This window comes from Bos indicus x Bos taurus, chromosome 22, assembly GCF_003369695.1.
Source record: "Bos indicus x Bos taurus breed Angus x Brahman F1 hybrid chromosome 22, Bos_hybrid_MaternalHap_v2.0, whole genome shotgun sequence".
NCBI classification, from domain to species: Eukaryota; Metazoa; Chordata; class Mammalia; order Artiodactyla; family Bovidae; genus Bos; species Bos indicus x Bos taurus.
Window position 1 is genome coordinate 1,728,517 of NC_040097.1, and position 24,772 is coordinate 1,753,288.

At 60.3% G+C, this 24,772-nt stretch overlaps 2 protein-coding genes across 3 annotated transcripts; one reads left to right on the top strand and one right to left on the bottom strand.

The window, feature by feature from the left end:
* Positions 1-521: 521 nt before the first annotated feature.
* Positions 522-20,541, top strand: RAB43 (RAB43, member RAS oncogene family). Of its 2 annotated transcripts, none has more exons than XM_027523503.1 (3): positions 522-856; positions 15,020-15,197; positions 17,778-20,541. In XM_027523503.1, the coding sequence occupies exons 1-3, from the start codon at positions 659-661 to the stop codon at positions 18,026-18,028; spliced, it is 627 nt and encodes a 208-aa protein (XP_027379304.1). In that variant the 5' UTR covers positions 522-658; the 3' UTR covers positions 18,029-20,541. The 2 variants fall into 2 exon arrangements, with proteins under 2 accessions (XP_027379304.1, XP_027379303.1); XM_027523502.1 differs by having other exon boundaries at positions 529-856; positions 15,014-15,197.
* On the bottom strand, positions 20,439-22,985 carry GP9 (glycoprotein IX platelet). Its single transcript, XM_027523504.1, has 3 exons — positions 22,670-22,985; positions 21,752-21,876; positions 20,439-21,678 (listed from the first exon to the last, which is right to left on the bottom strand). The coding sequence occupies exon 3, from the start codon at positions 21,664-21,666 to the stop codon at positions 21,124-21,126; it is 543 nt and encodes a 180-aa protein (XP_027379305.1). The 5' UTR covers positions 21,667-21,678; positions 21,752-21,876; positions 22,670-22,985; the 3' UTR covers positions 20,439-21,123.
* Between the last annotated feature and the right edge of the window lie 1,787 nt (positions 22,986-24,772).

Below are 24,772 nucleotides of genomic sequence, written 5' to 3' on the forward strand. Positions count from 1 at the left end.
CCCACTGCTATGAGCCCCGAAGTGACACTGCTGTGCTTGTCCACGCTAGATCCATTCTACAAGAGGCCATTCTGGGCCCAAGGGCTGAATCAACAGTCCCAGAGACCCTCCCCTGCTCTCGAAGCCACTCCAGACTGAGTTTGGGACGGCCCAGGTAGGAGATCCCTGGGCGTCAATAGACGGTGGGGGCGCGGCGGGTACGGGGGCGCTGTGGGCGGGCTTAGGGGCAGGGCCGAGGGTGCTGACCTACTGAGGGCTGCTCTCAGGGGCTGGGCGGGGCCGAGGACAGTGCTGGGGGCGGGGCCCGGCCGGGGCGGGCCTGAGGTTGGGTTCTGATTGGGTCGAGCCTGGGGGAGGGCCTCGCTGGGGGTGGGGCCGAGGGCAGCGCAGGGGGCGGAGCCAGGACGGGGGCGGGGCCCGGCGCGGGCCGCAGGGCCGGACTGGCCTGGCGCGGCGCGGAGGGCCGGACCCGGCGCGTCCCGGGCGGAGCCGCGGCCCCGGGGCCTGGCCGGCGGGGCGGGCCGGGGCGGGGCGGCCGGCGGGCGGTGGCGCCCCTTCCCCAGGTGTTGCGGCGCTTCCACGTCGCCAGGCGGCCCGCGACTTCCGCGAGCCCAGGCCGCCCCAGCGTCCGGAGCGCCGGCCTTTGGGCTCCCGCGCCATGGCGGGGCCGGGCCCCGGGGACCCGGACGAGCAGTACGACTTCCTGTTCAAGCTGGTGCTGGTGGGCGACGCGAGCGTGGGCAAGACGTGCGTGGTGCAGCGCTTCAAGACCGGCACCTTCTCGGAGCGCCAGGGCAGCACCATCGGCGTGGACTTCACCATGAAGACGCTGGAGATCCAGGGCCAGCGGGTCAAGGTGGGAGGCCGGGCCCGGGGCCCCCACGGCTGTAGGGCCCCGCCCTGGAGGGTCTCCCCTGCGGGGGCGGGGGCCGCGGCCAGCGCCTGACCGCTCCGCGGCGGCTGGGCCCCTGCCCTTCCTCCCGTCGGAGCAGGCCTGGGCCTTGGCGTCGGGGCCGGCCTCCGTGCGCAGATCGCGGGCCTCGGGGCGCGGGGGTGCGCGAGTTTGGGGGGTGCGGAGAGAAGGCCCTGCTCCGCGAGCTACACCCCCTACCCCCGGGGACTTTGTACCAGTCTCCGGTGCCCGGCGGTGCGGAGCCTCGGGTGCAGGCCCCGGGGGCGTCGGGCCGGCCTGTCCCTGCCCCACCGCGGTCGAGGCCCCCAGCTCGGCCCTCGGTGGGGACCCCAGGCCGCAAGGAACATCCTCCCCCCCTCGACCCCGCACGACTAGGAGGGAGCAGGAAGTAGTTGCTTCTGGGACCGGAGGGCCAAAACTTTTTTGTCAGAATTTCCGGCCTGGCCACGCCTCCCTGCAGTGTCTTTGTGGACCGCGTGGTGGAAGTTGACTCGGCCGGGCGGCCCGAGTCCCTTCCCCCAGCTGCCGCCCGACGGGAACTGAAAACGGCCCGGAAGGTGGGGGCGAGCCCCGGGCTCCGGCGGTGGCTCTGCAGAACCGCAGGATGTAGTTGTCGAAGCGTCCTGGCGACGGTCTGACAACTAGCGTTTGTGATTCGCCCGTCAGTCTCTTAACCTGGGTGTCAGCCCTCCGTGCTGGATTGAGAGACCATTGTTCTTGCTCGGTAGCTTCGCCGAACAGCGCGGACTGACATCCTTTCCTCTCTTTCGTGGTTTTGCGTTCCCACCGGCTCTGGCCTGGCTCCCAGGAGCCCTGGGCAGGGGTGCCCCCCTTACCTCCATGTTTTCTGGTTGAGCCCCCATACCGCGGGCCCAGCTTTGCTGGACTGCCTGGGTCTGCTACCGGTTGCCTTTTGCCAGAAAGCTCAGCTCTTTGTTTCTGCAAAATAGGGATAATTTCTGAGGGATAATTTCCGGGTGTCGCCTCCCGCTTGCCTCACCATGGAGAAGTCTGCCAACAGCGGTTACAAGCCCTCAGCAAGCCCTCAGCGCCTTTGGAGTAGATGACTGGGAAAGCAGAAACTCCCTGCCCCGAGGGTTCCTTTTTTTTTTTTTTTTTCCCCATAGTCTTTGGAGTTTGTGTGCATTGGGTCTCCTTAGGACAGGAAAAAAGAACAAGGTGTGGCAGGCAGATTTGAGTCATTATTCAGGACCACCCTGTGGAGCAGGTGGAGGGAAGAGCTGTGGGCTGGGTGGAGTGTGTCCGGGATGGGTTGTGCCCTGAGGCGCCGCCAGCAGCCGGGGGAAGTGGCCAGCTGAAGGACGGGCGTGAAGGAGGGCGTGAAGGATGGGGCATGCCGCCCCCCTCCCCGGCTGCTGACGGGGGTCAGGGAGGGGGCAGGGTGTTCCTGTTTACCTGGCGAGGTTACAGCCTGTGCAGGGCCCGGGGTGCACTGTGTACCTGAGCGGGTTGTGCAATGCAGGGCAGAGCTCAGCAGTTCCCTTTCCTGCTGGTCACCTCCAGGGTGTTCTTCCCGGGGTGGGGGGGGCGGCGGGGGCAAGCGGGTCTGGGTCTGGGATGGGGAAGCGGTTTAGACATGCCAGCCCCCCTTAGGGTCACGCCGCCGACCCTCTCTAGAGCCTGCAGTGTGCCAGCGGTTGCACAGATGTGCCCTGGTGCTCAGCCCCACCTCACACGGGCCGGGCCTCCCCAGGCACACAGCTGGGAGGCGACAGACGAGGAAGTTTTCTTCCAGCGTTTCTGACTCCACCACATCGGGGTCTTTCCCCTACACCCGACCACTGCTTCCGTTTGCGTGGAGTGGGAAAGCCTGTTGTAAAAACAGGCAATGTAAAAATAAGCAATTATTTACATTTTGCAGCCAGAGAAACATGAACCTCAGCACTGAAGAGACTGTGACCTGAATCTGGGAGGTGGGGGTTGGCAGCGGGGAGACAGTCTTCCGATTCCTGGATTCTGGGCTCTTGGACTCAGCAGGTCCTTTCTCCTCACCCATAAGATATCTTTGGGGTGTCTTCCAGCCAAGTGACTTTAAAAAAAAAATCAAAAAAGTTTATTGAAGTTCCGCTTACACACAGCAGGCCTCTCTAACATCGGGCGCCCAGGTCTGTGATCTTGACAAATGCGGGCAGCCCTGTACCCGCACCAGCATGTACAGGGAGCCGATTCCTCCCTCCAGAACGTTCCCGGGTATCCCTTTGTGTCAGCGTCCTCCCCCGACCCGGGCCCTGGCAACCGCCCATCTGTTTTCTCTGTGGTTTCAGCAGCGTGACTCTAACTGGAGCCCTTGACGAGCCAGATTTCATTGTTGCTGCTGCAGAAGGCTCGTCCACATCAGAGATTTACTTTAAAACCCTCCCAGGCCTGTCCGGGCTCCAGCGAGTATCCAGTGTGATCTCCTAGGCCGCCCCGCCTGTGCTGGCGGCTCTTGTTAGTGCTCGAGGAACCTCAGAGAGAGATCACCCAGTGCTCTGCTGGCTCCTCTGGCCGCAGTGTTTGGGGTGCTGTGGGCTGAAGTGGGGAGGCCAAGAGGCTGCGGGGTCAGAAGGGCCTTAACTCGCTTCTCACCCAGTAGAGCTGGGCTAGTACTTGTGTCTGGCTTTATGTTTAGGCTCTACTTGTCCTTATTTGAATAAAGAGTTCTGCTTTCCGAGAAACAGAAAGTTAGGACCATCACAGACGGAATTCAGTCCCTTTATTTCTAATAGTTACTTCCTCTTGTAACTAGAATGGCATCCCAACTCCTTTCCTAGAGGGCTGGGCCTCCGTCTGCCTTGCCCAAGTCATCTCCTTGCCTCAAGCAAACTGTCCAGCCTCGCTAACCGTCTCAGTCCTTCCAACATGCCTGCCTCAGGCCCTTTGCCCCTGCTGTCCCGCCTGCCCACATTCTGCCCCCAGATCTCCGTGTAAGAGCTGCTTCATCACTCGGTTGCCGTTGCCCCGGGCGCCTCTTCAGAGAGGCCTTTCCTGGCCTCCGAGGCCCTCCACCCGTGGCAGGGTAAGTTTAAGGTACGTTCATAGGGCTTGCCAGGGCTTGGTCTTGCCTTGTTTGTGGATGCAGTCTGCCTTGCGGACCCCACACCTTGGGACTCCTCACACCTGCCAGTGTCAAATGTACGGAGCTCACTCTATGCATGGTCCTTAATTCTTATTTAATGGGAGGAAGCTGAAGCCAAAATAAGGGAAATGACCAGTACACACACACGTCAGTGGCAGAACCAGGCTTTGGACCCAGGATCTCACTGGCTCTAAGTCCAGCACCCACTTTTACACGTGACCGCTCCTCAGTCCTTCTCAGTCCATAACGATGACCCTGAGATTCCGCATGTTAATGACTCATGAAAAGGCAGTTGTGGCCACCACACTTGGAGAATAGCGTGTGGACTTGGCATTTCCGAGATTCTCAGGAATGAGGGTTGAAGTTGAAACCCCAAGGACTTTCTGGGGTGTTGTCCGCTAACAGAACATGAGGCCGTGCCCGGGGCTCCTGGAGCGCTCTGCTGGGGGGAGGCTCTGGCCGTGGGTGCGTTCACCAGGCTCCGGCCTTCAGGCTGAACCTGGAGGGGGCTCTGGGGGCTGCGGGCCTCTCAGCAGTAGTGTCTCTGAAGGAGACCCCTGGACTGGGGGTCTGGAGGTCTGGGTCTCTTCGTCTGGCTCCGTTCGGCCTCTTCCCAACCCTGGACAGTTGCTTTCCCTGCTTGGAGCCCTGGGCTTCCTCCTTCAAGAAATGGGACGATTTGCTCTGTCTACCTCTCAGGGTTGCTGGACAACTACGGACCCACTCAAAATAGTTAAAAATTGCCCTCGTACGTCTTTGGATAATCCATCCCCATGGATCAGAATTCCATAGACATAAAAGGCTATGCAGTTAAAAACTCTTTTCCATTTCTGTCCCCTTTAAGAAGGCAGGCAGTGTTCACCTGTCTCTTTGTCTGTCCTGAAGGTGCTGTTGTGGATAAACCAAGGAAGTCCGAACATAAGGGATTATTTTATTGTTGCTGCTGTTAGCATTTTCCTCCCTAGGGATTATTATTAAGACTATTAACCGGCCCGGCCCCCTCACCTCACGTCCCCCAGGAGATCTCGGCCAGTTCTAAATCCCGGACGCAGCCCGGGCGCCGCTCTCCCACCTTATCTGGGACAACACAGAGGTCTGTTACGTAAAACGGTCTGCACCTCGCAGGGGATGCACAGGTGGGTCGACCCCAGAGGGGTGCACCCCTGTATTGAGCTCTCCGTCGGGGTCACTGTCCCCGTGCAGGCGAGGCGGCCAGGGCTGTCCGGCACCGAGCTCAGTTGGGGCCCCGGGGCCCACGCTGTAGGACCTTGAACCCGGCAGGGGTCCTGGTCTGCAAGGGGCAGGGCCGGAGTGGAAGGCACAGGCTTCTGTTTGAACTTTGCGTCCTCAGCCCTTCCCGCCAGTGGTCTGGTCTTGCTCACATGCTTTTTCCTATTGGGATAAAATTAGTCTGACTTTGCTAATTTTGATCAGAAATAGCAAAAGGACCATTGGGCAAGAGAAGGGTTCTGGGCCCTGCTGCTGGTCTGAGGAAGTGTGTTCCGGGTGCTGTGATGGCCATGCTCACGGCAGAGTGACCTCGCCTCCCAGGGGTCTGCCGGTCCCAAGGCAGCAGGTGTGGTGGGGAGACGCCGGAAGGGGGGCTTTGCTGCCTGGTCTGTTCCCTGGTCGCCCCAGAGCTGAAGGACCCGACGCACAGCAGAGCATCAGCGGTGGGAGCTGAGGTCGGCGCGGTTTCAGCCCGTCCGGGTCTTCTCTCCTCCCCTCGGCCCGTGCGACCCTTGCAGAGCTGGTGTCGCAGGGCTCTCTCCAGAGGCTCTGGGCAAGAGGGACTGTGTGGTGCCCGGCAGCCCTCGCCCCATCCCCCTTCCTCCCAGTTTCCACCTCTCTTCTCACGCTCTGCTCCACGTGGTCCTTGCCGCCCTGTGAGACCCCATTTCGCAGACGGGGAGACGAAGGCCGTGTGGGCAGGCCTGAACCAGAGCCTCGCCTGACGCCTTTTCCCCGTTGCTGTCTGCATGCCCTGTGGCACTGCCAGAGACACTGGCGCACAGTCGCGCACGGAAAGGTTTGGGAGCAGTGTAACATCTAGGCCGACGCGCAGCACTTGCGTTTCACGTTTTCTTAGATTGGCGGTGTCACGTCGACCTCCTGATGCCTTCTGCTCGTTAAACCAATCCTGCTGAATTCAGATGAGTTGGGAGAAGGGGCGCCTATGGCCAGTGTGGACAGAAGAACGTGCCTGCCTTCTAGAACGGCCTGTGAGATGCTGTCGTGTTGAACGCACAGCAGCAGAACCGAGCCAGTGCTGGGAGTCAGGGGCCTCTCGGCCTGCTTTGGGGCAGTGACCCAGGCCCATCTCTGGGCCACAGGCTTGTCCCCTCCCTGCCTGGCCTCGCTGGCCTCCTCTGCTGCCCCAGGCAGAGGCCTGAGCAGCCACGGACCAGGTATGTGACCCTGCACACAGCTTGTGCCAAAGGCAGCAACCCGGAACTTAGATGTGTCTCCAGGATCGGTCCCTCTCGAAGTGGTCTCCCGGGAAAACCGTGTCCGTGTCTCCCGATGTTGGATCACGGGGTGGGTTTGATGACCCTGGAGGGTCAGAAGCCGCTGGAGCGGAGCCTCCCATGCTGTCAGGAGGCCTTTGGTCCCAGAAGAGGCCCGACTGTAAAAGCAGAGTCCTGGCTCTCGGCAGGCTGGGCCTTCATGAGGATGCGCGGGCAGTCGCCGTGTGTGGGGGACAAGGTTCATCCCCGAGGCCTGCAGAGGCGGCCTCCAGTAGATGGTGGGCGGGTCACTTCCGGTCCCCAAGTCAGTTCCCTGGGCCCTGTGTGAGGAGGCTGGACCACAGTTACTGAGGGGTTCCTTTTTCTTTAATTTATCTGGCCGTGCCAGGACTTGGTTCCGGCGTGTGGGATCTTAGTTGCGGCATGCAAGCTCTTAGTGTGGCCCAGGGACCTAGTTCCCTGACCAGGGGTGGAGCCCGGGCCGCCTGCACTGAGCTCGTGGAGTCCCAGCCACTGGGCTACCTGGGAAGTCCCCCGTCTTCCTCGAGGCCTCGTGCTCCTGGCGTGCACCTGCCTCTGGGTTGAGGCCTGTTTTCGAGCCGGGGCCGAGGTAGACGTGACAGCGGCCGGCTGGGAGGGGCCTGCAGACCCCCGGCTCAGGCCCCCCGCGTCCCGGGACACCACGGCCAGCAGCGCGGGGACTCGGGTTTGGGTCCGTCTGACCAGTTTTCAGAGTTTTGGCTTGAGAACTAATTTCTCTAAGGTCCCCTCTGCTACGAAGAAGCAAGGAACTTCCCCCGCCCACCTCGTCCTGTGGGGGAAAGCCTGCTGGGATAGAGCCCTCTTGTGTGTCCACCGGGAGGGACGGTGTTGGACACCGGCTCCGGTGCAGCTGATTTCACCTCTTAGGTTTCTGTAACCTCGTAAGTGGAACTGACTTCCCGCCGCAGCTTGTGGGAAGCCTCCCTGGAGGGCAGCGCCTGGCCCGCTGGCCTGACCACAGGAACTGCCCGCAGAGGGCTTCCTTCCTGGCCGGGGCTGGCTCTGTGCCAGGTTAGAGGGATGAGACGGGTCCGTCCTCTCCAGAGCCCGTTCTCGACAGCAAGGGGCAGACTGGCAGACAGGAGCCCGCGCACACAGCCCTGTGCCCGATCGCCCGCTGTGAGGCCCATTTCGTTTGGGTCTCACATTAGGGCCAGTGGGGGACAGACACGCCAGGTGGGCACGGCCTGCGGGCGATGTGGAGGCCTGGGGGTGCCCTCGGGGGTGGATGGCCGGCAGGACCGTGGCCGGGTTCCACTGGCTCCCCGGAGGCGCCGCGTGCAGAGCGGACCCGGCGCCGGGCAGGTGGCCTGCGTGGTGGCGATTTGCTGACTCTCTTTTTAATTGCGTGTGTGTTAGGCAGGGCATCCTTTTCAGCCATCCTACTCATCTCATGGTCCCTGCCTGGCCCCCAAGGCACCCGAGTTTGAGGCAGCCGGCATCCTCCATGTTGCGTGCTGTTACAGAGTCCAGAGCAGAGGGCTGAGGACCATGGGGAAAACAGGTCCGCTCGGCGTGGGGCCCAGCCCATGTGTCGGGGGAGCTCCGCTGCCAAGGTGACCCAGAAGCTTCGGTAGGAGTTCACCAAAGGTCAAGGTGAATGCAGTCTCTCCTGGAGGAGGAAATATGACAATGATAATTCTCATCACGAGTGTGGGGACCCAGAGGCACAGTAGGAACCAGGAGTCCTTAGAGGTGGCACTTTGAAGGGAAAATAGGCTGTCCCTCACCTGGAGGCTGTTCTTTCTCTTGAATTCCCCACCTGCCTGTTTGTGACTCGCCCCTGGTGACTTGCAGTGGGCAGCTCCCCCACCTGGGGCCCTCTTCCATCCTGACCCGGCCTCACTCTGACCCTCTGTACCTCGGAAATGCCTCTGGCCTTCACTCTGGGTATCAGCAACCCAGAGAAGTCCCCCAAAGTCGGCTGGGAGACGACAGCCTGGCTGGGAAGGTGGGGAGGGGAGCTCGGTGTGACTCGCAGCCTGAGGTGCTGGTCTGTCCGTCCAGTGAGTGCAGGTGGAGGCCGCCCGCCGGGTGGGCACAGGGTGCCCGGGTGGTGGTTTCAGCTCAGCAGGTGTTTCTCGGTCGCTTGCTCCTGTTCTGCACTCTGAGTAGTGAAACTTTGCGTGAGGATGCAAATGGCCCGACGGGGAGCTTTGCTGAGTCCAGGCCGCAGCACCAGGCTGCTGGAGGGGGTCGAGGCTCGACGGTGGGCAGGTGCCCCTCCAGCTGACACAGTGTTTATCCAGCGCCTTCTGCATGCAGGTTCTGGGCACATGCAGAAAGCCAGGCAGACACAGCGCCTGCCCCCAGGAGACCCACGTGCGGGAGGGACAGAGACCGTGGAGGAGGGCTGCGTGCCTGTTTCAGGCCGGGCGGTGGAGACGCTGAGGAGGGGGTGCGGGGCACGGGGGTGGGTGGCGAGGGTCTGGGGAGGAGCGATTCAGGCAGGGATCTGGACACAGGCGGAGGCTGCAGAGTGTTAGGGCCAGTGGGGGACAGACATGCCAGATCATCTGCAGGGAGCCTGGCGCCTGCCTGGCGGGTGAGCCCCACGAAGGGGCAGGAGCTGCCAAGCAGAGGGGACCCCACACCCAGGAGTGCCTTCGTGCTGGGCCCTGCGGAGGGCTGTGCGGGAAGGCAGGCAGGCAGGAGGATGGGCCTGGACTCAGCGCAAGGCTGAGATGCCTTCCCTGGTCGGCTGCTACACCCCCAGAGCCGCCCATGTCCTCTGAGCTGTGGGGCTGGGGGTCTCTGCCCACGCCCCCAAGGCCCCGTGTGATGCCCCCAGCACACCCCTCGCAAGTCCCCCTGCCCCGCATCCAGGTGGCATATCTCGTCGGGTTTCAGGCCGCTTGGTGCTCAGGTGGCTCCGACTCGGGACGCTTCTCACAGCTCCCCCAGGCCTGGCCTGCTGGAGGAGCTGTCCATGGCTGTCTGGAGGGCGGGGTGCTCCAGGCCTGGCTTCTGAGCGCCGAGGGCGCTAGGGCCCGGGATGGATCAGGCCGCCTCCACCATCCCACAGCAGAGCCTCGTGGCCCCTTTTCTGATGCCGAAGCCTGAGAGTCCAAGCTGGGAAGGGCGGGGCTGGCCCTGCTGCGTCGTGACCCGGCTCGTCCCTCCCCCGGCTCTGATGCAGAGAACTAGGATGGCAAGATCACCACCGCAGGAAGGACCTACTTGCCAAAAATACCTCCTCCAGCCCTGCCCAGATTTCACGAGTGGGCTGACCCAGATACCGTAACCTGTAGCTGGCAGTGTTGGTTTTTCACTCATTTGTAATTGTCGTCAGTTACACGTGTCTGTGGTGCTTCCACAAGGCTTCTCGCGCAAAGGTCTCCTGAGCACTTCCGGCTCGTCTCCCTCTTGCTTCTTTTGCTGCCCCTCCTCCCCCACGCACAGGCGTCTTCTGTCGACTTCCTGGTTTGGGACACGAGGCTTCACTCTCAGCACAGCCCTCGCCCCCATCTCTCTCTCACACACACACACACACACACACACACACACACGCTTTTATACTTTGGGACACAAGGCTTCACTCTCAGCACAGCCCTCGCCCCCATCTCTCTCTCTCACACACACACACACACACACACACACACACACACACGCTTTTATACTTTGGGACACGAGGCTTCACTCTCAGCACAGCCCTTGCCCCCATCTCTCTCACACACACACACGCTTTTATACTTTGGGACACGAGGCTTCACTCTCAGCACAGCCCTCGCCCCCATCTCTCTCTCTCACACACACACACACACACACACACACACACGCTTTTATACTTTGGGACACGAGGCTTCACTCTCAGCACAGCCCTCGCCCCCATCTCTCTCTCTCACACACACACACACACACACACACACACACACGCTTTTATACTTTGGGACACGAGGCTTCACTCTCAGCACAGCCCTCGCCCCCATCTCTCACACACACGCTTTGCATCCTCCCAGTAGAGGCGTGTGGCAGCGTTGATTAGATCAGCGTTGACTTCCTTTCCGTGTCTTCTCAGTGTACCCCAGGTGACCACGTCTCCCTACCTCCGCCGCTACCCGAATTACGGCCGTGACCTCCCAGCTGTCCCCCTGTTCCTGTCCTCTCTCTCCCTCTTTTCGTGTGAGCTGCACAGCTGCTTGTGGGACGTTGGTTGCCCAACCAGGGATGGAACCCGGACCGTTCGCAGTGAAAGCGCGGAATTCCTAACCACCGGACCACCAGGGACGTCCCACATCCGTGCTCTGCTCTGATCTGCGTCCGTGCAGTCATCAGAGTGATCTTGTTAAAGAGCAGATCTGATTGCCTTCAAAGCCCCTGGGGTCCCCTTGACTCCCAGGGAAGGCAGGGCTCCGCACACTCCAGCCCCTTCACGCTTCTCGGTCAGGCCCTGTTTCCCCCCCTTTTCACTTTGCTCCAGACACACTGATGTTCTTGCTTCTTACACCAGTTGTGCCTCTGCCTCAGGGCCTTTGCACTTACCGCCCTCACCCTGGAATGCGTGTCTCCCAGGCATCCGCACAGCTAGCTGACTTTCTTCAGATCGTGGCTCGACAGCTATCTCATTGAGGGCTTCCCACCTGAAATGCCATTGCTCACCGTTTTTCATGACTTCTTCCCCTGCTTCTTCCCCCCTTATCACTGTCTAGCTTACTGATTATTTTATTACTCATTTTATAATAACTCTTCTGTTTACATTCTGTATTTCTATGTAAGCAAATATATGTCCTTATTACTCACTGTCTTAGCATCTGTCTCCTGCATGAGATGGTAAGCTTGACCACAGGAATTTGCGTCTGTTTCCTGTGGTACCTAGAACTCGGAGCAGGTGTCCGCTGAGTGCTTGCTGGGATGGCTGAGTGTGAACACTGTAATTAGTCAGAGCTGTTCAGGGCTAAGCCGTGTGGTGTGGAGACCGTGCCGTGATTATCTTCTGCTTCCCGGGCTCCCTAGCTTCCCCTGGCAGCCCCGACCGTCTTGTTCTGGCTTGGGTGTCTCTTTGCCACCAGTTCAGCTCCAGGCTCTCCTCATCTGTCCAACATGCTGTGTAATTTTCTCCTCACTGTCTTGCTTCCTCTCAGCTCCATTCTGGAGGAAGTCTGTCCCAGCGCGTTCTTGATTTCTGTTTTAGATCGTTTGTGGTTAGAGGAATATTCTGTGAGAATACCGTCTTTGGAGGTTTATTGAGGCTTATCTTACGGTCCAGCATATCATTTTATCTTGGTCAATATTCTGTCTGTTTTTCTTCCTTTTTTTTCTCTTTGTTCTTCAGAGTAAATAGTCTCTATGAGAATTTCTTCCAGCCACTGATGCTCTTTTGTCTCCGTCCTGCTGTTATGTTCAGTAGATGAGCTTTCCACTTCACTTACTGTACTTTTAAGTTCTAGAATTTTGACCCTTTTAAAATACGTTTTTACAAATATTTTGTAAAATATTTCCTTTCTCTACTGAAACTCCCTGTTTGCCCACTCAGAGTGATATTTTCCTTACATTCTCGGATTACACTGAAAATAATGGCTTTGATTCTTTGTGTCCAATACTGGGTCCATTTTGGCCTCATTTTATATTGACCGCTCTTCTCTTTAGGGAGTCCAGTCTTCCTTATTATTTATTTATCTTTTCACTATAGTAATTTTTTTTACTGTATATTAGAAGCACTGGTTTACACCTTGTTTGACTGGGTTGTGGTATCTTTTGAAGAGCACGGATTCTGGTCCTTGTAGTCAACTCAGTGACTGGCTGATCACCTTGAACGTGTGTCTGGCCTTCGTCTTTTGTTGGGGCAGACAGGTGCAAGCCCGACGGTGTTTTCTCTAGCCTCTTACCTTGGTGGAATTTGGCCTGCAAACCGCGAGCTTAGCTTCGGGCTTTGTTGGGCAGGTGTCAGGAGGCCAGCTTCTCACCTTGGTCCTCACGTAGCTGCAGGCGTCCTGACGCCTCGCCTCATACCTCTGTCACTCCGAGGGCCTCAGGCGCCTCCTCCCCGTGGCTGTGCCGGAAGGCCCCCCAGCACGGCTCAGCCTCCACGTCCGGTGTATTCCCACCCCCAGAGGAGCCGCTCTCTGGTTCGAGTCTCAGCGGCTGCACAGGGCCGTGGGCTGGGACCCCCCAGGGACACCCCTCCCCGAGGCTTCTGGGCCCTCCCACCCGCTGCATCGCTCTCCATCCCAGCCGCATCAGCTGCTCAGGACTCTGCTGTCTGCCTCCTGGGCTCAGCAGGACCACGGTGCCCTGCTTGGACGCTCACCCGCATCCTGCGGCCAGTCCAGTCGCCAGGAGAGCCCCGGCAAAGGTTCGCTGGTGATGGGGGCGCTCCACGAGCGTTGCTTCTCTCAGGAATCGTGGTCGCGTGCTGCTTGCTGGTTACGTCCCCAAGACGGCAGCCTCTGTGTTTTCTCCGTCTGCTGGTTGTTCAGGGAGGTATTTCGGCTGCCGGTAATGACTCTGCCCGCACTGGAGGCTCTGGGGAGCTCCCTCCCGCACTGGGGCCCCCACCTCACTTTGTTTTCTGTTCAGTCCTCCATTTGCTGGGTCCCCTTTTCTTCATTCTGGTTGATTTCAGCAGCTTCCTGAGAAAGGGTGGCAGGTAAATTTTCTGTGTGTCTGAAAACGCCTTTGTTAAACCATCGCACTTGACTCGTAGGGATTAGGGGAGAATTCTGGGCTGGTGGTCATCTCCCTTCGTAATTCTAGGCATCGTTTGATTGAATATCTAATGGGATGTGGCTCTTGTGCGAAACCTCGAGACCCGTTTTTCCTTTCTTTCTTTTTCTTCCCTGTAAGCGTAAGGGCCCTTTCTTCTGCCTCCTTGTCGAGGAGTCCCGCAGCCAAGAGCTTGTGTGAGTCTGTCTTCCTCCATCCTGTCTGCTCGGCGGGCCCTTTCAATCAGTTCTGAGGAGTTTTCTTGAAGTATTTTTTTGAATTTACTTTTTTTTTTTTCCCCCCAAACCTCTTACTATCTTGACGGTGGACCATCTAGACTGCTTCCACAATTGCTTTTCTCTCTTTTCCATCTCTTTGCATTTTTTTGTTTTACTTTCCACAATTGCTTTTCTCTCTTTTCCATCTCTTTGCATTTTTTTGTTTTACTTTCCACAATTTCTTTTCTCCCTTTTCCATCTCTTTGCATTTTTTTGTTTCACTTGGAAGGAGTTCTTCAGGTTTGTCTTCCAACCCTTACGTCACATTTTTCATTTATATTTTTAGCTTTCAAGATCTCTTTTTTTCCTTTCCAAACGCTCCATCTACTGAAAATGAAGGTGTGCTCCTACCGTTTTAGGGTCTTTTCTAATGAAAATGCTGATGACTGTTTCTGAGAGTGTGAGACACTCTGCCGGCTTCCTCTTTTGTCCAGGTTGCTTTTTCCTGTTTCTGCCTGACCTCTGTCTTTGTGATCTGCACTCCCCTCTGGGGTATGGAGGGGAGTCCTTGGTCATCTGGATCCTGGGCTGGCGTGGTGCTGAGGGTCCCGCCTTTTGCATCACCCCTGCGTGAGCTGTGCCCGGGGCCTGCTTCCTGGAGACCCTCATCCTGCGGAGCACACAGGAAGTCTCCGACAGGGTGTCTGGTTTGCAAGTCACAGCCCAGAGCGCGTCAGCTGTCAGACAACTCATGTGGGCCCGGGAAAAGATGGTCACGTGCACAGTGCCCAGGCTAGGGGCCCTGCCCACAGGACTGTGCGAGGCCTCCGGGTCTGTCCCCACCCCGGACACTCCTTAAGAACCCAACAGAGAGGCCCCAGAGTGCCTGTGCCCGCGGAGGAGAGCGGATGGCCTGCGGCTCGGGCTGGACCAGAGCCGGTGTCCTTCTCAGGGCCCCGGGGCCTGTGGTTTGTACAGCACAGAAGACCCCCGCCCCGGGGGTCCCTCCTACCAGCCCACTGCTCCTACTAGGAGCCAGAGATGATTGCCACGTGGGCCCCTGTCCTGCAGCGCTGAGGGGCGCTGGGGCAGCGAGGACCTGCATGGGAGAGGCACTGCGCTTGGGGTCGGGGTTGCGGTTGGAGTTGGGATTGGGGTTAACAGGCTGAGTCAGCTGATGACCGAGGCCCCAGGAGCAGACTGCCTGTTGCCTCCCCCAGGCCCCCGTCCCAGTGTTGGCATCGTCCCCGGCCCCACTGAGGCCAAGCAGAGAGCCCCAGGGCTGGGGGCCTCCCCACGGCGGGGGAGGTGCTGGTCGTGGCCCTGCAGTGAGCCGGCGTCCAGGGCAGAGGGGGCACCACGCGGGTCCAGTGCACGTCCTGCCTCAGCACTGAGCCCACCCTTCTGCCCCCCGGGACTCTGGAGGTGGGGGTGGGGCTCCTGCCCCTCCTTGGTCCGCCCCATCCTGCTCAGGCAGCTGAGCTGCCTTCCAGGAGGTCAGGAGACCTCTCCGCCTGTCCACCTCCTGGCACGTCCTGTCCGGTACCTGCCGGTGGTCTGCCCTGCAGAAGCAGTGCTTTGGGGGTGGGTCTGGGGGCGAGGCCTCCCGGTCCCCTGCACCTGCAGGCTCACGGGGCCCCCGTTTCTCCAGCTGCAGATCTGGGACACGGCTGGTCAGGAGCGCTTCCGCACCATCACGCAGAGCTACTACCGCAGCGCCAACGGGGCCATCCTGGCTTATGACATCACCAAGAGGAGCTCCTTCCTGTCGGTGCCGCACTGGATCGAGGACGTGCGCAAGTACGCGGGCTCCAACATCGTGCAGCTGCTCATCGGTGAGGCCGGCTGTCTGTCTGTCTGTCTCCTTTGTAAATGAAGGGCGGGCAGAGCTTGGCCAGGCAGGCACAGAGCCAGGACCTGAACGTGATCTAGAAGATGCAGTTCCTACTAATCACCTGTAAAGTTGCATCCCAAAGCAGGAACCAGGGGAGGGGGCCTGGAGGCAGTCACCACATGGCCGCACCACGGCCGAGGCTGCTTCCCTCTTTGTCACACATCTTTTCAGAACCCTGCCTGCTCCTCCTGTGTCAGGAGGCTCAGAAATGAGAAGTAATTTCTCCCCAATTCACGCAGCCCCTGAGCACGTGAAGGAGGCTGGTTGTGTTCAGGGGCTTGCTCTGTCATCCGCTGCAGAGGGGCTTCTCATGTGTCTGTCCACCTCCAGGTCTCTCTGAAATCGGACCCCTCCCCTCCACCCCCAGAGCGTCTGATCGGGAAGGTCTGGGTGGGCGTCTGTCCACCTCCAGGTCTCTCTGAAGTCGGACACCCTCCAAGCGTCTGATTGGGAGGTCTGGGTGGGCCCGTGAACGTGAGTTTCTAGCAGGCTCCAGGTGCCATGGCGAGCCCACCTGAGAACCACTGCTGCAGGGCGTGCTCTGCCTTCTGCCTTTTCCTCCTGTGTCAACTTCCAGGCCTGGACTCAGGAAGCTGTGGCCCACACGTGTGTCCCTGGGGCCCTCGTCCCAGGCCTCAGGCTGGTTCCTCTCAGCAGGCTTGTGCAGAGGGGCCTGGGCTGGAGCGTGGGTGCGCTGGGCCGGACTGTTCCCCACCCCCCAGCAGGAAGGGGGCCCTCCCACTTGCCTGGATGCCTCCCTTTCATCCAGGACTTAGAACAAAACCTTCCCCACAGAGCATTTCACAGAAGCTCGAGGAGGGAGTAGCTCGGTGAGCCCAGGTCGGCAGACACCGCGGGTCCACCTGCAGGTCCCATCTGCAGTCGTCTCAGCCTCTGTCCCTGCCCCGCGCGGTCCTCTGGGGCAGACCCCAGCACAGCCATTTCATTTCCGGGTGTTGTAGCCAGAGCTACAAAAGACACACGTGCTTAGAACGTATGATGGCAGTGCTGTTTCCACGTCTGGCCTCTCCTAGCACAGCGAGCCAGCCGACCTGGGGTCAGGTCACGAATACCATGTGCGCTTTTCTTTTCCGTTTGTTGAAATCAGGAGCCAAGCAGGCGCCCTCCACGGACACTGGCTGCTGCGCCGTGTACAGTTATCAAACACGTTGTAGGGCTTTTCTTCCAGGCGTTTGTGTGTGTGTTTTTCAGACACACCACACAGCTTGGAGGATCTTAGTTCCCCGACCTGGAACTGAAGCCTGGCCCCAGCAGTGGGCGCGCTGAGCCCTAGCCACTGGCCCGCCAGGGACCCCAGGTCTTTACAGCGCCTGCCTGCCCTTGTCCCTGTGATCACACTGTGAAAGTCAGCCGCTTGCTTTAGTCGCCAAGTCGTGTCCGACTCTTGCGACCCCATGGACTGGAGCCCATGAGGCTCCTCTGTCCATGGGATTTTCCAAGCAAGAATACTGGAGTGGCTTGCCATTTCCTTCTCCAAGAAGTATAAAAAAAGTCTTGCATAAACTGGGCCAAGGAGCAGCTGACCAGATTACCTAAAATATAACGAATCCCCTTAGACCTCAGAGGAGAAGCCGAGGCATGCTCTCAGAGCCGCTGTGGTCTGCACTGTTCTTATCAGAAGAGCAAAATCATCAAAACCCATGATCCTACAGAGGATTAAAAATTCCCCTCTAAAATAGGAGAGGGTTAATAATAAACATAATAACGAGATTTTACCAAAAAAAAACCACGACCAGGTTTCTGTAACTTCACACCCCGGTGGCTCAGCGGTAAACAATCCATCTGCGATGCGGGAGACCTGGGTTTGATCGATCCCCTGGAGGAGGGCATGGCAACCCACCCCATGTTCCTGCCTGGAGAATCCCGGGGACAGAGGAGCCTGGCGGGCTACAGTCCATGGGGTCAACAAAGAGTCGGACTGAGCAACTAAATAACAGCAGCAAAGTTGACGGAGGGCCTGCCCGGGGCCAGCTTACCGTGTCCATCAGTCGCTGCTCTGCAGAAGGTGGTGTCCCGAGTGGGCAGGCCAGGTCTCCGAGATGGAGTGAGTCACCCCAGGGTCACACAGCAGGCAGCTGAAAGCTGGTGTCTCTACCCGCAGCTGCCTCCAGCTCTAAGGGCCCGCATGCTTTTTGCCCAATTCTGCTGCTTCTATTTCATAGAAAAAATTCAGTAAAGTACACGAGTCTCTGGCACAGAGAAGGAAGAGATTAGACGAGGGGGTAGTGACTTCAGTCGCGTCCGATTCATTGTGACCCCAGGGACCATAGCCCACCAGGCCCCTCTGTCCATGGGATTCTCCAGGCAAGAATACTGGAGTGGACACCGTTGCCCTTGTCCAGGGGATCTTCCCAGCCCAGGAATCAAACCCAAGTCTCACATTGCAGGCATACTCTTCACCGTCTGAGCCGCCAGGGAAGCCCCAAGGATGGGGTGAGGGATTAAAATCGAGGCAGAGCCCAGGCTCGCCTGCCTCACCGCCACCCCTGCTTGCCCACAGGGAACAAGTCGGACCTCGGGCAGCTGCGGGAGGTGCCTCTGGCCGAGGCGCAGGGCCTGGCGGAGCACTACGACATCCTGTGTGCCATCGAGACGTCGGCCAAGGACTCAAGCAATGTGGAGGAGGCCTTCGTGAGGGTGGCCACCGAGCTGGTCGTGCGGCACGGCGGCCCGCGGCTCAGCGAGAAGGGCGCCGACCACATCCAGCTGGACAGCAAGGACGTCGCGGAGAGCTGGGGCTGTGGCTGCTGACGGGGCGCCCACGGGGAGGCCTGGTCACCGTCCCGAGGCCTGGGTGTGCGACGGCAGCGCCGGCCTCCACGAGGGAAGAGGCAGGAGGGGCCCAGAGGCCTGAACCAGGGCTGTGGGCCCTGGCAGGGGCCTGGGAGCATCGCCCCAGCTCTGCGCTTCCTGGCTTGGCCCGTCTCACCCCCGAGGCTGCTGTGGGCTGTGGCTTCCCAGGCGCCCAGCCAGGGCCCCGGGTCCTCCCAGGTCCCCCCAGGGCCTCCTGTGCGGCCACCGGCCCCCTCCTTCCGTCACTGCCAGCCTTCACCCGGCACCGGCCGGCTCCTCCTCAGCAAGCCCTGCCTCTCCCATTTCCCCCGGGACCAGTGGGGGCCGTCACCCACAGAACTCGGCCACTGGCCTGGGGGCCAGAGCTTCTCCACTCAGGTTGCCAAAGCAGTGACTCCTTTAGCCCTGGCTCTCAGCAGGTTGGGAGGAGCAGACATGAGATGGGGGGATGGACATTTCAGGGACGAGTGGAGGGCACCCCGTCTCACCCTCCGTGCAGAGATGCTTGCTGCCACAGTCAGAGCGCCAGCACCCCCCACCCCTGCCAGTCTAGCTTAGACAAAGGGTACGGGCCTGGCTGTCCAGGGTCTGGGCCCACCGCCCTTGTGGCCTTCAGCTGGGGCTGAGGTCAGAGCTACAGCAGGGACCCGGGTCCCTGGGACCCTTGGAAGGAGCACTGTCCCCTGGGCTGGGGGAGGTGAGTGGTCTCCCCTGGTGACCCCCAGCCCCTCCCCATTCAGCCCCTCCCCTCTCCCACCTGCCAAGTGTCCTCTCGGCAGTCAGGCTGCCGGCTCTGGTCCCGGAGGAAAGGATACTGGCCCAGTCGGGCCGGGAGCTGCTGGGCAGGGGTCTGCCCTAGGGGGTCAGCCCACTGTCGGCCAGGTGGGCTGGGAACTGGGAGCAAGAAGGCTGCCCACTTCCCTCCTCTGTCCTGCTGACGGGAGGAGGGCCTAGCCCCTCGGCCTGCACAGGAGAAAGTGCCTGCGCTGAGGTCTCAGAAGGGCCCCTCGGGCCAAGGGCAGAGGTCCTCCAACCCCAGGACCCCTCTGCTCGAGGCCCATGTTCGGGTGGAGCCCGGTGTTCAGTCCAGGCCCAGTGGAGAGAGAAGGCTGCCCTGCGGAGGGCAGCTGCTCTGCTCCGGGGACAGGCGGGGCACCCCAGTTCCAGGGAGCACAGGTACTGAGCCCGGGCCCAGCTGCCTTGCAGGCCTCAGGGAGGAAGGGGGTCTGGGCTGCGGGGACCGTCCAGGGGGTTAGCTATCCGGCGCTGGGGGCTCCTCTGCCACCGCAGGCCATGCCCGCTGCAGCCTGGAACTCGGGGTCACCTTGGGCTCCCCACTTTCTCTCCCCACCCCACTGCCATGTCCCTGCTGCCCCCTCCGCCCAGAGCGGCCCCACCCCCTCCCCGGACTCCTCCCTGAGCTCGTCAGCCTGAGCTTCCATGCTGCAGGCGGACGCCCCCCCCCCAGCTGATGTCAGAGGGCACTATGAAAGGTCCCTCCCCCTCCCAACACCTTCCGGCCCCCGTCGCCCTGGGACGTGGTCCACCCTGATGGTGTCCACCCGCACATGGCTCTGCCCCGGGAGCAGCCTCTGTCCTCAGACCCCTTGCTGCCCTCCCCACTCTCCCACCCTCCCCTCGAGTCCGTGTCATTCACAGCCCATGGTGAGAAAGAGTTCCTGCGAGTTTCCCGGTCCTCAGTCTCAGACGCCCAGGCCGGTGCTCCGGGCGCAGCCTGGGTGTGCCATTGCGGGCCTGCTCGGGGGTGCCCGCCAGGCGGGGCCCTCACCACCTCTGGGCCCTGGGCCTCTGTCAGACGGCCCTGGACTCTGGTGAGAGTTAATGGAGAAGTGTGTGAGAAGACACAGCCTGCCTCTTCCCAACTGCAATCTCTTCCTTTGTTTATAAAGGAGCAGGTGGGGTCCTGCCCCCCCCACCCCACCCTAGGGGCTGCAGGAGAGGAAGTGGGGCAGAGGGCCGGCAAGTGTCCCAGCTGCCAGCCACCCCCCCAGAAGAGGCGGTCTGCGGTCTGGGCTCAAGGAGGACCTGGGGATGGTGGGGTTTGTATTCACAGGAGGAGGGCGGGCAGGCCAGGGACCCACGAGCCAGAGCGGTGGGTCCCTGTCCCAGAAGCAGGGCGGGATTGACCCCAAGGACACAGGCCCCAGCTGGCTCGGAGCTGGAGGAAGCTCCTAATTCATATTGAATTCAGTTACTTCTCCGGGAAAGGCGGCGGGGCTGGGGCCTCAGGGACCCCTGAGCCTGCATGGGACTGGCGGCTGGGGAGGGCCTGAGCCCAAGGATGCTGTTGCATTTGGAAATTTTTCTCATTGCCTATTTATGAATATAAGAATCTTTATAGCAAATCTATTTTTTAAAACATGGGAACAAGTTGCCTTTATGGAGACTTAGCAGAGCCAGAGTGTACACATTCCTAAACCAGTAAACATTTCTCTAACGCGCCATCCGCACCCAGACTGGTTGTCTTGCTTGAAGCTTGGAGATGGCCACAGCAGTCACACGCCCAGAGCCCCGCAGCGGGCCTCCGAGCCCACACGAGGCCCCTGCTGGCCAGAGGGCATGGCTGCCCAGCCACACTGCCCCTGCCTGCCCTGGGTCCCCTCTGAGACAGACACTGGGGGCCACACCGGCCTCCACTCAGACCCCACGTCTGCCTGGGCTGGTTCATGACCTTGGACGACGGACCCTCATCAGAGCCCTGGTTTCCTCAGACGGGGCACACGTGCTTCAAGCATCCATCCCAGGCTGTGGGCTGTGACGTGGCCAGTGTGGGGCATGGGTGCCAGCAGCCAGGAGGGCATGGGGACCGGGCTGGGACCAGGGAAAGGGCCCTGGGGTGTCCAGAGACGGTGGGGTTGGGGGTAGTTTGGAGGGCGGGAGGTGGAGGTGGACCCAGCCATTTTACTAGGAACTTGGGGGATAGGGAAGCCCGGATCAGCGTCTGAACACAGAGATGCGGGTTTCTGGGATGCTAAGAGGAAAGCACCTCCGAACCTGCATAAGGGCTGGCTGGGTGGCGAGTTTCTTCTGAGCTACCGGGGGCTGGCCCGGGGCACCGGGATGGTGCACAGCAGGCTCACCAGGAGAGCCAGGCCCAGCGCGGCCACGACGACCAGCGCCGCGTCCCACCAGGACCCCGGGCCAGCCCAGGACTCGCGCAGGGTCCAGCCGCAGCCGCCCAGCTCCGAGCCGCTGAGCTGGGCGGGCGTGCGGTCCGCGGCGTGGGCGGGGCCGGCGCAGCGCAGGCGCAGCAGCTGCTCGGGCGCTCGGTCCTCCAGCCAGAGGCGCAGGTAGACGAGGCCGCAGTCGCAGCGCCACGGGTTGTGCGCCAGATCCAGGGCCTGCAGCTGCGGCAGGTGGTCGAAGGCGCCGGGGGGCACGCTCTGCAGGCTGTTGTTGGTCAGCAGGAGCTCGCGCGTGGGGGCCGGCAGGGCGGGGAGCACCTCGAGCCCGCGGCCGCGGCAGTCCACCTGCAGCCCCATGGTGTCCAGCGCACGGCAGGCGCACGCGGCCGGGCAGTCCTCGGAGGCCTCGGCGGCCGCCCAGAACAACAGCAGCGCCACCCACGCGGGCATCGGGCGGGAGGGCTGCGGGGACAGTGGCAGTGAGGTCCCCGCGGCCTGCCCCCGCCCCGGCCCGACTGGACAGGGGACCGCTCACCTCCTCTGAAGCCTTGGCTTTCTCCTCGGTGAAATGGGTGGTGGGGACGTGGCCGAGAAGCTCCCTGGACGCAGCCCGGCTGGCCCTCCCCAGATGCTCAGGAGGCCGGAGGGTGAAGGTGGCTACTGCGAGGGGGGCGAGGAGTGGACTCAGTCCCTTCCTGGGAAGGGTGGGCCCGCCTGCCCCTGCCAGAGACACCAGCCCCTGCTCAGGGCCGGGGGCAGCAGGTGCCAGCTGAATGACAGCAGGCCAGGTCAGGGTCTCTCCCCAACACCCTGCACACCTAAGCCTGGGTCTGGCAGATGGCGTGCACACCACCGACCACCCCTTGGCCCATGAATTCAAACCCCTCTGCCTGGTTCCCAGCAGAGTGAACTTTCTCGGGGTCCCTGGTATGCAGAGCAGCTGGCTGAGGTTGTTTGGTTGGGGGGTAGGATGGGGAAGGGGACCCAGACCAGGCTCCATCTGGAAAGCCCTAGATCGAGACTCAGGCTTGCAGTTGGGAAAGAGGCCCAGAGAGGGAGACTGCCTTCTCCAGGGCTGCCCAGCACTGTCAGACACCAGGCTTGCACTCGGTTCTTAGAAACCCCAGTCCTCTGCCCGGCTCACTGCCCCTCCAGGACTTGGTGGAGGCTACCTCCCCTTCCGAAGGTGGGCTCCCACCAGGGCTGGCCTGTGGCAGGCTTCCAAGGAATGTCTGTTTAATAAACCAATGAGTCTTGACTCAACCAAGCACCCGGTATCTCAGAGGGAATGCCTGCCCGTGCCTCTGCCTGCTCCCGCCCCACCCGCCAGGAGGGGCAGAGGTTGGACTCGCCACAGGCCGCCTCTCTCTGCCAGGCCTGGACCCGGAGCCCCCGAACCCCCAGGAGGGGCCCACACAGTGGGAGATGGTGCTGGGTGATGAGGGCCACTTACCTGACTGGCCTGCCTTCAGGGTGCCCCTTCTGTGGTCTGAACTGTCTTGGCCGAAGCCACGGTGGCTGGCCACGCTGTGTGAAGCAGCTGACGGTGACCCCTGCCTCAGTGGGAGGAAGGAAATGGTGAAAATAGCCTGGCTTATCCCTGTGTGCAGCCCCTGGAGGGCCTCTCTGCAGAGGCAGCGGCCCTCGGGGTTCCAGGAACTTGTGCACAGAACCGCAGGTCAACCCGTTTATCAGAGGGTGCAGTGTATCCCGGGGCTTCCCTGGTGGCTCAGCTGGTAAAGAATCCGCCTGCAATGCGGGAGACCTGGATTTGATCCCTGTGTTGGGAAGATCCCCTGGAGGAGAGCATGGCAGCCCACTCCAGTGTTCTTGCCTGGAGAATCCCCACGGGCAGAGGAGCCTGGTGGGCTACAGTCCACGGGGTCGCAGAGTCGGACACGACTGAGCGACTGAGCACAGCAAGCACACTAGTACCCACACTGGACTGCAGGCCCTCCACGAGCCTCAGTCCCGAGCGCAGGAGGACCAGGAAGGTTGGGAAGGCTTCCTGGGGGAGGCTGCCTTGCATTTTCACATCTTTCAAGATTTTGCAAGCATGCTTAGTCATTCGGGCGTGTCTGACTCTTTGCAACCTCAAGGATTATAGCCCGCCAGGCTCCTCTGTCCATCTCCTACATTGGCTGGCAGATTCTTTACCACTGAGCCACCTTAATGCTTTCTGATCCTTCTTTTTAACAAAGAGCTGCATCAGCCTCGAGCTAAAAGCAAAGACCTTAGTTGTGTGTGCAGTATATCTATTTCTATAGGACATTTGACTCAGGGGAGTGACTGCAGCTTCCCATCTATGTTAGTGGTATAAAGTTCTCTTTAAAAGAAACGTGTAATTAGCCTCCAATTAAAATAAATAAATTTATATTCAAAAAAAGAAAAAGAAACACATATCTTTAATTCAATTTTATTTTTAACATTATAAAGTATGAATTAAAATCAAGCTGAAATATTACAATTATAAAATCAAAATAATAATATATGCCTTTTATTATGTTGGAGAAAGGCATGGCAATCCACTCTGGTGTTCTTGCCTGGAGAATTCCATGGACAGAGGATCCTGGTGAGCTACAGTCCATGGGGTCACAAAGAGTCAAACAGGACGGGGTGACTAACACGAGCTTTATTGTGTTATACAAATGTCAGCAGTATGAAATATCAAGTTAGTACAGGATTTGCAGAGATGGGAAAACACATACCCGTGGCGGTGGGGAGCAGAGGCGTAACCCCTTGGGGTACAGAAATGCTTGGGAACGGGTGGAAGGGGTTCTGGCAACCAGAGGGATGCAGGAGAGACGCCCAGAGGGGGGCTGCTGGGAGGGGCACCTCTGGCCGTGCCCATGGTCATGGTCAGCGTCAGCCACGGCGAAGCTGAGAATCGGGTCTGTGGCCCCCGGTCAGGGGGGGCCGTTCTAAACCCTCTCAAACTCAGATAGTTGGGGCTCGAAAGGAACACTGAGGCCCAGAGCAGCCAGGCTGCCAGCCGAGGGGCCACTGGACTGCAAGCAGGAGTCACCCGGCCAGGAGGCAGGGAGCCACACCCCCTGCAGCCGATCCTGTTCTCAGAGCAGGTGACGTGGCACCAAGGCCGCGGGCAGAGGTCAAGGGCAAAGGCGGGCGCACTTGACCCCACCGCCCCCAGACCCACAGGAGCGTCCCTCCCATGCGGGGGGCGTGGGGGGGGGCGGGTGTGCGTCCTGACCTGACCCCCCTGGTCAGGCCCACGCTTTCTCCTCTCGTGCCTCTGAGGTTTCCTTCTTATCTCAACACGGATGGCTTAAAAAATGACAGAAATAAATCGTTTTTGTTGTGGAAAAACCGGACTCTGCGATGAGCAGGAAGATGATAAACGTGGTCCTCAACCCCAATAGCCATCAAGACCGCCTTTCCTTTCCTTCCTGAGTGTAGTCTCACCCACACAGGGCTGGACGGGGCCCTCGTCTTTCATTCGGGGATCCCAGACGTGAAGGGCCCCCGGCCACCCGTATCTCCCCACAACAGGCCTCTGTGGGCTCTGGGCGGGGGCGCCCCTGGGCTTCCTGAGGGG